A 12,978-nucleotide genomic window follows, 5' to 3' on the forward strand; every position below is an offset into this window, starting at 1 on the left:
GTCATGAAAATTCCTAGAGGACCATTCCTGCCCCATAAGAGAATTTCTCATTACTAACCTAAAGGATAAAGTCCCTAAGTTCTCCAGATAAACACGTAATTTTTTCTATGGTTGTCCCTTCTCTTTGCTTCATACTGAGCCTACACTCTTCCAATAGCATATTACATTTCACTTCTGGCTGTAGTCATTCCAGATTTCCTCCACCATACCTGCACAGACTCTTTCTGATAATGCTTGGCAGTTAAATCAATGGGCACAGACAAAAAAACCCTGGGAAAGGATAGAAAGGGTCCAACAACAAGCACTTGAACCAGGAAGTCAGAGATTGGAGGAGAGACTAGAGCATTTCAAGGAGAGACACCAACAGTGTCACATTCACCAGAGTGGTCAAATGAGTTGGGCTCACTGGCCATGGTGGGAAGTCACTGGCAACCTTTGTCAGGGCAGTTTTACTAGAGAGGTGGGAGTGGGAGGCAAGGAGAGAAGGGAGCTATTTCTGCTCAGGGAGTTTGATTATAAGAGAAAGAGAAACTAAAAGCAGGAGCAGAGGGGAAGTGTTTGAAGTAGGGCAGTGAGTCTGGAGGCCAAGTTAAGTGAGACTGGACACTACAGATTTTAAATGTCACTAGTCTAAACACTAGAGTTCTTTCCTCCAGGACTGCTCAACTGCTCTGTTTTAAGAAAGGATATGTAGGGCTGAGGGTGTAGCTCAGTGGTGCAGCGACTGTCTGGCAAGTGTGAGGCCCTAAATTCGATTCCCAGTACCAAAAAAAACCAAAAACCAAAAAAATAAGAAAGGATATGTAGATCGAAAGTAGAGTGTCCTCACAAGAAATTCTGCGGTAACAAAAGGGTAGGTTTATTGAGGTTACTGGTGTGGAATGATTAAAAATACATTTTACTCTTTTGTTGTCTTTGATAGCTGCTAGCTGTATGTGACTATTTATACTTCAATTACTTTAGATTTTAAAACTTAGTTTCTTTCCGCAGCTCTCCCGGGACATATCCACTCAATAGCTACAGTGGCGGGTGGCTAGTGGCTACTACATTGTTTAGCAAAGAGAAACATTTCTATCACCTCAAAGAGTTCTTTTGGAAAACACTGCAGCAGAGGGTCTAGACTGGGTAAAGCTGAAGTCTTGGTGAAGCTGAAGAAAAGATATATAGAGAAAGTGAGAGCAAGACCTGGAGGAAGAGGAGGTTGTGAATGGAGAGGAGATTCTAGGGGTTGAGCTGTTCTGAGTAATAAGGTTTAGGGTTATATCATGCGGGGAGGGACTGCTGCAATAGTCTGAGGGTGAAAATATTTGGAAATGACTCAGGGAAGGTGCTGTTCAAGGTCCCTGTGAAGTGGATAACACAAGCGGTGGCTGGAAACCTAGTGGCTTCCTTTGGGAAGTGCCAGATTTTAATGAAAGAACCACATTGGAGAAAGTATCCATTGAAGAGGGTGAAGATACAGAGTTTATTACAATGGAATGAGGCTTCCAGAGGGTCTAGTAAAGCTTTGAAGGAAAGTTAGTAAAAGAAGAAAAATGTATGAGTGTAAATAAGTAACATGAGGAAATAATATGTGGCCATTGGAGTAATGATCAGAAAATACTGGAGTCCTAACAGGGTTAGAGACTTACAAGCTTGGCAGACCATGGGTTGGACATGGCATTCAAACAGTGTATTACAGAAGAGGTCCTTAAGTATCCCTGGAAACAAACTCCTGATGAAGGAGATGTCTAGCTGAATTCTTGAGAGCCTAGCTCCTGATATCATCACTTAAACTGGTTATAGCTAGACTGTTTCTCCGCCAACATGCTGGAGAAGGGAGTGATTCTCAGTGTTTTTCACCAGTGGTACCCTGGTGAGTCTAGTTGCTAGATCTAAGCTCTGGGGATCAGAACAGTAGGGGATTGAAGCCACTTGGGGAAAACAGACCTGAGTCAAATCTTCCCCATATGGTTAAGAGGAGATTAGCAGGATGCCCCATGCCTAGTTCTGAGTGATAACATGAAAACCAGCTGGTGAGGAAATGCACAGTGTAAATTGTGAAATACTTTCAGTTCCATTCAGATGTTACAGTGTGGTTTTCACCACATGGGGATGAAAAAGGGTTTGGGGAGATGTGGATAGAAGTAAATTTGTCCCATCTAGAGACAGAAGCAGAGATCATCTACAGCAGCTTCTCGAACTGGAACTCTTGTTAAAATGTAGATTGGAACTCAGGTGGTCTTGGGTGGGGCCAGACCATTCCTTAGATGATGCCAATGGCGTTGGTCCACAAATAATGCTTTTGTTGGTAGTTGAAGAGGAGAACAGATAGGTGGAAGAGAAACCCTTGTGATTTTTGAGAGAAAGAGCCTGGACCAAAGAATTTGGATTTGTCTATGAGCAGAGAGTAAGTGGGAAGGAGAGAAGGTACTATGAGGCTCTGCAGAGAAAAATCTGTAAATCAAGAAGATAGAAAAAAACCAGTTATGAAATCATCTCCAGGTCCAGAAAGCATAACTGATAGCTGAGCAATAAAGCAACATTGACTGATAATTCCCAGGACATTAAGCTGTGTCTTTGGTTTCTTCATTAGGCCATCTGCCCTATGTTATATAGCAAATTAGGCCAAAACCAGAATGTATCCTCTCAAAGACAGCACTCTGAGTTTGCACAGTAGGTGGCACTCTTGTATGATTATTAAGAGGTAAGCCAACCTTATAGCAGAAGACCCAAGTTTGCCTTGTAAGGTAATTGCCAAATTCACCAAGTCTTTCTTAGGTCCCCTTGTCACTGTTCTAGATACTCAGCTGATTTTCCTTCCTTCCTCCTTCAGCATGGCATGCATCCTTTACCTCATATGCTTTGCAGACTTCTAAGTGAGGGCACTGCAATAAGCAGCAATTCAAACTCCTGGCATCTCAGTGATGCCTGGAGCATCACTGCCAAGCTCTTGATTATGTGTGGTCCCTGGGAAGTCTGCGCGTGTTCAGTTTTCCCAGGTGCGTGTCACTTATTTTTTCTATCTGTTCCCTATTTAAAGAGAAAATCACTAATCAGATCAAATTCTTTTCAATATATCAATGAAATTAATTTTTAAAATTTAAAACAAAAACAAATCATTTTCTTCTACCACTAAAATCATGTAAAATGAAACTCCTCTCATGTCTCTCACAAACCCACCCCTCCCTTTAGTCTTTTTAATATTAGCATCCCTTCCCTGAAATCTTGAATAACAAATGACTCATTATTGAGAACCTACTCTGACTTTCTGCCTAAGGCAGCATCTAACTTCACATTAACTAAGAAACAGCATTCTTCCTACCCTGCATTTTCATTCCCCATTGCTCATTTCTTTACCAAGTCTCAAGTATTTCTATGACCCAGAAAGGACCCCCCCTAAAACCTGGGGATTTATCACATTCAAGGAATAGGGTGGCCCAAATCACTCCCACAAATACCAATATCCTTTCAAGGACCAAACCCTTCCTCTGAACTCTCCTAACATATACCCTGTGAGTTGTATGTTTCCAGGAGCAGCATATGCTGGCTGTGTTGCCTGGGGTTTCCCCAAGACTCCCAAAGCACATCCTTGCCTTCCCAGTTCTCTTTCTGGTCTCTGAAATTGCTTAGAGAGTCCACCAAAGCAGTGAGTCATTCCAAACTTTCTTCTGCCCTTGGGTGAGCTGGTCATGGGAACAGCAGCTATGGGGGAAGGCCTGTGAAGGGAACTACTTGAATTTCAAAGATGTTACTCAATGTGACTCGCAACTAATAAAGCATAATAAAAGGGGAGATAGGAGATAGCAAACATCACCACTATTAATAACCTTTTTGCCATAGCAGACCAAGATGACAGGGTAGGACAGGGAGGACTTCGGGAGAGAATGCAGAGTTGCAGAGCCTGTAGCAGCTACAGTGATGAACATCAATCCTCAGGTGGTAGGAAAGTGACAGGTGGGTGAGAAAATTGTCTAATTCTGCTAGTTTTCTCTGTCCTGGGATTTAAATTCACAGAACCACAGTATCAGAAAGACTCTCGGAGCATTTAGTTCTCTTCTTTAAATGGATGAGGAACCTGAGTCTTATACAGGTTACTGTTTGCACAATGCCATGCATTCAGTTAGCAGTGAAACAAGAACAAAACTATTTTATAGATTTCCAGGATGGATGCACAGTTCCAGATCATAATAATCCAGTTCTTTAGTATTATTATTGGTAAGACTGAGCATCTAGCTATTGTATAAAGCTAAATGAAATTGCTTTCTTTCTTCCTCCTTGTTTCTCCTTCCCTGATCTTCACCTTTCCTTTTTTAGGTGCTGCCTTCCTGAAGAGTGAAGCTTATTTCAATGAGACTGCAGCACTGCCATGCCAATTTTCAAACTCTCAAAACCTCAGCCTGAATGAGCTAGTAATATTTTGGCAGTACCAGCAAAAGTTAGTTCTCTATGAATTTTATTTAGGAAGAGAAAACTTTAATAATGTGGCTCCCAGCTACATGTACCGCACAAGCTTTGACCAGAACAGTTGGACTCTGCGACTTCACAGAGCTCAAATCAAAGACAAGGGCATCTATCAATGTATCATCCATCACAAAAAGCCCACAGGACTGGTTTCTATCCACCAGAAGGATTCTGAGCTGTCAGTGTTTGGTATGTGGTCCATGGTGTGCCCAGATCTTTGGCCTTCTCAGATGAGTCCATAAATGAGAAGAGAAACTTTGAGGATGGGAGCTTGCAGGGCATGGGGGAAAAGGTACTACAACAAGAAAGCAGAAAACAGTCTTTTCTCAGAAATCCATTCAAAGGGAGTGCAAGGTCTGAGAGTAGGGAACTGAAGTCCTTTGCACTTTTGTAGTTTGCTGCTGACAGATCAGTAAGAATTTTCTTTAGGGACAAAATAGAGCTAACTTGATGAAAGTAACATGGTTAAATTAATTTGCCCATTGCTAAGATTTATAACCATATCAGCCTCAAAATTTTATATTCATTCTCTCCTTCAGTTCAAGATTTCTTACCCACTAAATCTTGTCCTGGAGCTCCTAGCAAGGGTGAAATCTGACTGGTTTGGGTTTTTTCTTTAATCTTCTATAGGTCGCTTATGAGTTGTTTGCTGCAATAGTAATGAGCCCAGTAGGCAGAAGGGAAATAACCCAGCAAAGAAAACCCACAAACGAACAAACTAGCTTCTCTATTCCGCTGGGCCTTGAAAAGCCTAAATGTTACTGCAGATTTTTTTCTTATCATCATACAGTAAAATTAATTTTTTGTTTTAGTACATACTTTTATTAATTGTATAGATTTATGTAACCATCACCATCTACAGAATATAGAATACAGACATTTCCATCACCCTAAAAATCTCCCTCATGATATTTCTTTGTAGTCATACTCCCCCTGTGTCCATAACCCTTGTTTTGCATCCTATAGTTTTGTCTTTTTGAGAATACAAGAACCATACAATGTGTAACCTTTAAAGGTTAGCATCTTTTATTCAGCATGATGCTCATCCAAGTCATTGCATATATCAAAAATATGTTCCTTTTTATTGCCAAGTTGCATTCTGTTGTTTATCCATTCAACTCACTGAATGACATTGGGCAATTTCTGGTTTGGGGCTGTTAGGAAGAGAGCTGCCATAACATTTATGTACAGGTTTTTGCTTTTAAGTTGGTATTTCTCTAGGATAGATACCCAGGCATAATATTACTAGATCCAGATTAATTCTTAATGAAACTGAAAAAGGCAAATCAACACCTATTCTGAAACCACAGAATAAAGCAGAGTCAGAATTTGATGTAGAATTTGATGTAGAATGCAGGTCATTTCAAGACCTACATGATTCAAACTAAGCTTCAGGCTCTTGGAACTTTTAAACAAATGCTAAATCAATGTTTTCAAGGTGTGGCCATTGTACTATTGGAGAAACTATGGTGTATTTTAGGTGGAACACACAAAAAAGCATTTTTTAAAGCAATTTACATGTATATTAACAAAAATTAAAAGAACTATAACTTATTCAACCTGTAATTTCAAAGATACTGCTAGTAAGGCTAACTAAGCTCTGGGAATCTACCTTCTATAGATAACGTAAAGTATAAGCAGAGTGTTAAATACCATGTTCATACAGCAAAACTGGAAAAAAATGGCATGCAAAGGACTGCCAGTTTAGAAACAATATACTAAATTATAAATTACTTTGTAGAACCTGCCAACTACCTCATGATTATAGAAGAGCAAGGGGTTTGGCTGCCTGAAGGCTCATGTGTCAGGTCTGGGGCCTATGTGCCAGTGATTTTCAACAGCTGTAAAATCACGAATGGCAAACAAAGACAAGAGAAGCAATGTACTTATTGAGATTATGTATTTTCCATAAAAATAGCTGGATTTGGCCTTCATCTTCTAATATGCGATGCAGGGGCCTTGACAGTTGTGCCAAAAACCAATATTCTGAATTTCTAAATCCAACCCATCCCAACTCACAACCATCCTGCTTGGGTATCTGAACCACTGCCATGAACTCTTGAGTCCTGGCAGGACTTTAGTTCAATTTTTTTCCCCTCTTAGTCTGATAGCCTGGAATAAGGCCCTGGGGGAACTTGGATCATATAGTCAGACCAAGTCTCCTTCCAAAGATTCCATTCCCTGGAATAGTGGCTTAATTTTAAATCTTTGGTGAGCTAATTTCAGCCCTCCTGCCTGTTACCCAATAAGCACAGGAGGCCTTGAAAAATACATGTAAAGTTATTATGTGGCCCACACCAGGTTTTATACAACCTGGGATTCCCAGGTGGATCCAGTGAGCTCCCAGATCGAGTACTTACTTATTTGTTGTTCTCTTATAAAAACATCTAAATATAGTCTGATTTTTGTATCTCTATTCTGTGTCCAGCTAACTTCACTGAACCTGAAATAGTGCAAATGTCTAATGTAACAGGAAATTCTGGCATGAATTTAACCTGCTCATCTGGACAAGGTTATCCACAAGCTATGAAGATGTATTTTTTGCTAAAACTTGAAAATTCAACTGAATTGGAGTATGATGGTGTCATGCAGATATCGCAAGATAATGATACAGAGCTGTACAACATTTCCATCAGCTCATATGTTCCATTCCCTGATGATATGAGTAATGTGACCATCTTCTGTGTCCTGAAAACTAAGTCAATGAGGTCAAAGGATTGGCAGCTTTCCTCCAAACCTTTCTATAAAGGTAAGGCTGCTTCTTAACACTATTTCTTTTGTCAGGTACTATTTAGAGCAAATTATCCAATGTTTCCTGCTTGGTAGGAAATCTTCTACCAGGCCATTTTATGATGCTAGTAGAAAGGATCCAAATGGAGGGTCCTGCTGCATCTGGGTGGTGCAGAGTCTAGGAGTTTATGAGCCTGTGCTGTACTTGAAGAATCATGCTCTTGACCCTGAAACTGACCCAGACTTTTTGGGCTACCTGTGATTCTGGAGTTTTGGTCAGAAAATACAAGATTCTTCATGTCTAGAATTCTTCCCATTGATTAAAAGAGAAAGAGAGGGGGGCGGAGCGGGAAAGAGAGAGAAAGAGAATGCATACATGTGTGCATTTGTGCAATATTTATTAGGAGTACAGAACCATTCTAGATATTGCTGGTTACAGAGGTAGAAGCTAAAAGGTGTAAGAGATCCCTTCTGTTCTTAAAGATCTTCCAGTAGAATCAGAACTTCATGATATGCACAAATAGAAAACTGAATTTTTTAAAAAGGTTGAATTAGAATCTAAATTATATTCTGTGGAAATATGTGACTAAATTTAAAATAAATTAATCACTTTTGTGGGCATTCAGAGGCAGGCAAGATCTCTGAGGGTCAGGGAAGGTTTCCTAAAGACAATGGAACCTAATACCATAAAAGAGATTATTGGGTTTACTAAGAGGGGAAGGAATTCCAGATGACAGACTCTCATGTTTGCAGAGATTTCCTGCACAAAACAAGTCTGAGACAGCTTTAGGGGTCAACAGGCGAAAGGACCTCATTGATCAGCCATATCTGACATAAGACTGGGTGTAGCAAAGAAAAACTCAGAGGCAGAAATGGTCATGGCATGATGGGCTGTAGGACCCCATGAAGCTGGAGGAAAAATTGAAACTAAACAATGTTCACTAACAGGAGCCTGACATTCTAAAATCTCAGCTTTGTCTCATCTATATTTGTGATGCCACACTTAAGAGCAATAACTACAAGCTTCCCTCTTAGACACTGCAACTATACCACCTCTATCACTGCTTTTCTGATCCCTGCCCCTACCTGCTTTCTGTTCACCTTGGCGCCTTCTCTAGCCCTTGGTTTGTCCCCTCCAGTGGCATCATTCAGCCTCTTGCTCCACTCCCTGTCTTTGCTGCCTCCTTTCTCCTGGCATCTTTTTTGGATATAATTTGGCCTACAGAAGCACTCTCAGTAAGAGACCCTACAGCTTATCCACACATGCCAATTTTACAACTGGGCCCATACCCTCTCCTCGTACTGACTTCCTTCTACTCAGTCAGCTCAGTCTCTGAGAGTCCAGTAAAGAGTAGGACTACCTATCCTGTCCTGGTTGTTTCTTCTGCAGTATCTCTTAGCCTCTCTAAGCTATGCCTGAAGTCCAGCACCTTCTTTTAGCCACAAGCATCACCACCCCTGACATGCCTTGGGCACTCTGCAGGGATCCTGCAGTCACCATCACTGTAGCTTCATTGTGGCTCACTGTTCTCTTGCTTCTCAACTGCTACCAAAACCTCCCCAGGTAGTACCAGCTTCAGAAATGTTTCAGCTCTAGCTGCTTCAGGAAGATGTCCCTAGTCTATGGCTTGATCAGGGATAGGTTAGACTCTGAGCAAAACTAGATCTTTGGAAGTGCCAAAAAATAGCAGTTGCCACATTACAACTGTAACCTTCTTGTACTGGGAATGCCAAACATTCTCAAGTAGGATAAACTAGGACATATTCAAAAGGCATTGAATATGGCCACAACATCAAAAACTCCTTTCTTTACTGTCCCAGGAACAGGGAATATATCTACATATTGTAGCTAAACTAAAGGGGCATCAACTGATCCTGTTTTTTCTGTAATTTAAGACTACCAGAACTACTCTCAAAAATGTCTATAATGTAAGCAACTCAATTTTCCATCGCAAAACTTATTTTAAACTTCCCAGGAATTTGGGAATTTCCATGCAAGAATATAGCTCCTGACCTCTAGGGAGCTAATTCTGATCCTGATTCCTCAGGGTATAGGGAAATATCAAAGATTTCTAGTACTGAGACATACTGAAAGCCATGCTGAGAAAGCCTGTTATGGCCTCAGGGGAAAATAAGACCAAACAAAGCCAAACTGGATATGGGAGGCTGTGAGGAGGCCATACCATCTGTCCAAGTGAAAAAGCCTTATTTATAGATGTTGATGGATGGAGGAACCATTACAAGGGAAACGTCAGGGTTTGGGGACTGACTGCACAAGGGCTGGGGTAGCAGGGTGCTGTCCCAATGATTGTACATTCAGACCCTTAGCAAAATACTTTACCCAGATTCCAGCATCATAGCCAAGTTCACTCTCTCCTTCCAGATCAAGATCATTATCAAACCCACCTTGGAAAAAGGAAGACAGCTCATTCCAAGCATTTGGCCAGAGGTACTGGCTTGATTCTTAGTTATCTACTAAGGCCCTAAGACTGGGACTTTCTGTGGTCTCCTATCTGGAGCAAAAGCAAAGGGGGAGATGCTGGCAAGTAAATAAAGAGAACAGCAGCAAATATGAAATTTTTGTAAGTGAATTTATGGCTGATTGAAAACTTGTCATTTCCAGTTCCTAGTCATCATTTGCCTGCTACACATCAATCCTCCTGGATTATAGCTGTAGTTCTAATATCCGTGATCTTTGGATGTGGGCTGGGATGCTTTCTGTGGAAGAAGAAGAAGAAGCAACAGGCTGTCGTCTCTCACAAACGTGGTGAGTGAGTCATTATCCACTCTGCAGATTGCCACTTGGAAGTCACTTCCTCCGAATCAGCTGCTTTCTGGAGCTCATTGGCTGAGCCGAGACTAAAGCCGGCAAGTGGTTAGAGGAAACAGTTTTTCCTCAGGGTTTGGAGGCTACAGAGGACTTGGCAGCTAATAATGTTGCCCTGGACTCCTAAGAAAGTTTTCATTTCCAATCTAAGTTCTACAAATGTACTTCTGGTTTCTAGCCAAAGCTGATTACTATTTGCTTTACTCACCCGCTTTCATGAAATTATTGTGACAATTCAAGAAAGTAAAATGATGGAAACATTTCTAAATGTTGGAGATTATGGACTTGATGGTGTCCCAGTAACAATGTTTGCCGATGATCAAAGACTTACCATCTCTAAAGTTCTTCATTTCCTGTGAAATGAGTTAGATAAATTGTTCCCCACTGATTTAGAAATAACAATATTAACTTTTACTGATCACCAATAGAGCATATACACTATCAAGTATACCAAAAATTAAAGTCAATCATAATTCCACTGGTAAGAAAAACATGATTTTGCAAACAATATTTTTGGTGTATATCTTCCAGATTTTTCTGAATATAAAGATATGTTACTATCCATAATTGAGATAATATTATAAGGGCTATTTTTCATAAGCTATATAATAATCATATGACCTGTTTCTAACTTTGTCATACTAAAAAATAGCAAGCCAATTTCCAGTGGCATAAATACCTTTCTACAACATCATTTTAAAGGGCTGCAAGATATTACATTATGCAGACACACTTTAATTTACTTACTTAACCAACCTTATTTTTTGAACACTTGGGTTTTCCAAAAGTTTTGTTACTGTAAACAGTACTGTATCTAAAAATCTGCCTACTGACTTCTACTATGAAGGTGTTTTAATGAGGCCAAACTGGTCCCTGACCTTATAACACTCCCATGCCTATTTGTGGCTTGGGTTGGTTTGGGTGAGGTACTAAGATAATATTTTACTTTATCTCAGTAATTGCCTCCAGTAGTAATTAGTTTGGTTGATGCTAATAGTTACAGTAACCTTATTTATCATAGAAAACACAAGGTGAATAATGCTTCTGGCCGACATCTTATTTAAGATTTCAGTGTACTGATTTTAAGATGTATTTAGAAAATAGATGGATGACATTATATTCATTCATTTCATCCTGCAGTACTTTCAAAAGAGGAAATTGGGGGAATAATTATCAAATTTTAATAAATTAATCAAAAGCATATGACAGAGATATTCAAACTGCCAAAATATGGAGTGTACTGAGAGGTCTATGAAAAAAAGAGTAATATTCAGAGCACAGAGTAAGGTGTACAGATGTATCTTTTGAATGCCCTGATGTGAGATGAAACATTTTTGACTCATCAAAAATAACTTCAAGATGAGAGATAGCAATTGCCATTTAAAATTAACCAATTATGCAGAAGCAACTTTCGGTTTAGGAATAAACTATTTCCTAAATTTGCTTTCACATTTAATTGATCAGCTTACAATTAAACAAACAAGAAAGGATGCAGCAAAAGAGAGTAACAATGTAAGAATGTTTCTTTTTCCATGAGGCAATCTGAAAAATTTAGGAGACCACATAAGGGTGCTAATGTGTGTTTATGCAAGATGAAAATTGAAGAAGGTTAAAGAGGCTATGTTTACACATACAAGATGGTCACACTGGGCCATGAGTGGTAAAAGGCAGAAAACAACAAGAAAGAATAATAGATATATGACTCTCCTTGTATGTAATGAAGAATACTGGTCAGAAAGAGTTGTACTGTCAGACAGTCAAGTGTGTCAATGTGTTTGATCAAAGAAAGGAGCCTTGATATCCTTTAAGGGAAGGACATGTACCATGTATGACCAGACCACATAGGTAAAGATTTTTATAAATCTGAGCTATATAACTTCCACATTGTCTCCCCTTGCTTTGTGGATAATTCTGGCATTGGGTATGTGACAAGTAGGATATTGATCCCCCCCACAAAATTTCTACTTCCTATACTCTAGGACCTATAATACATTATCTGATATGGCAAAAAGAACTTTGTATAGGCGATTAAGGTCCCAATCTTGAGAGTTTGAAATTAGCCTGCATTATCCAGGTATATCCAATCTATCATAATGAGCTACAGAGCTTTGCCCAAGCAGGTTAGAGAGCTGGAAGATGGGGGAAATTGTTGGCTTTGAACTTGGAGAATGAAAGCCATAGTCAAGGAATATGGATCACTTCTAAAGGCCAGAAATGCCCTTTAAACAACAGCTAGCCAGCAAGGAAATGGGAATCTCAGTTCCACAAACACCAGGAACTGAATTTTGCTAACAAACAGATGTGGAAGAGGTCGTGATCCATCTACAGAGATACAAGTAGGAATAACCAGTAGGAATTTCTCCAAAAATGGAACTTCCTCCTAATCTGACATTAATCCTTTTCTCAGAAGTGACAGCCCTCAAATTAACCTGTCATTAAAACTGCTGTCCATAGCTTGTTCATTAATTATGGTTTTTCTCTGTCTTATCTATACATATTTACCTTGTTTGGAGCATTTAGATGAATAGAAAAGAAATGCCATAGTTACTCTACCTGGTTTCTAATCTCTCCTTCTCTCTCTCTCCTTCCCTTCCTTGCTCCCTCCCTTCCTCTCTCCCTCCCTCTGTCAAATAGAGCAAATAAAGAATGAGAAATTATAAATATTAATTATTGTCTTTGTCCAATCAACAGCTTATCACTTTACCTATTTGTGACTTATGTGACAGAAATCTGTATATATCAGTGCTCAAGCAACCAAACAGTTTTTACAACTTGCTTGCCTAGAACAATCTTAGAAGAGTCTCAGTTTCCTCAGTAATGATTTCTGAAAGTCCAAGTGTCTTTTCTAAGAGAAATCATTTTAACCAACATTTAAACAGAAACTGTACAGAGTTTAAAAACTGAAAGTTGGTAATCTCATCACATATGCCCTTCAAAATGCTAGATTTGAAGTATTGAAATGCCAAAGTATAGTATGT

The 12,978-nt window shown here is 39.6% G+C and overlaps 1 protein-coding gene across 5 annotated transcripts in view; it reads left to right on the forward strand.

The window, feature by feature from the left end:
- The window catches only part of Cd86 (CD86 molecule), a 128,538-nt gene that overhangs the window by 41,393 nt on the left and 74,167 nt on the right, over positions 1-12,978 (forward strand). For 3 of the 5 annotated variants that reach the window (XM_004873593.4, XM_087216137.1, XM_021251280.2), the window contains exons 3-6: positions 4,297-4,632; positions 6,872-7,192; positions 9,557-9,622; positions 9,797-9,940. In XM_004873593.4, coding sequence (XP_004873650.2) covers positions 4,297-4,632; positions 6,872-7,192; positions 9,557-9,622; positions 9,797-9,940 — 867 coding nt within the window. The remainder of the gene's footprint in view (positions 1-4,296; positions 4,633-6,871; positions 7,193-9,556; positions 9,623-9,796; positions 9,941-12,978) is intronic. The other 2 variants (XM_087216134.1, XM_087216132.1) reach the window with 1 other exon arrangement.

The sequence above is a fragment of the Heterocephalus glaber genome, unplaced genomic scaffold (assembly GCF_053883595.1).
Source record: "Heterocephalus glaber isolate CG9 unplaced genomic scaffold, H.glaber_assembly_v1.0 deba00000122, whole genome shotgun sequence".
NCBI lineage: Eukaryota > Metazoa > Chordata > Mammalia > Rodentia > Bathyergidae > Heterocephalus > Heterocephalus glaber.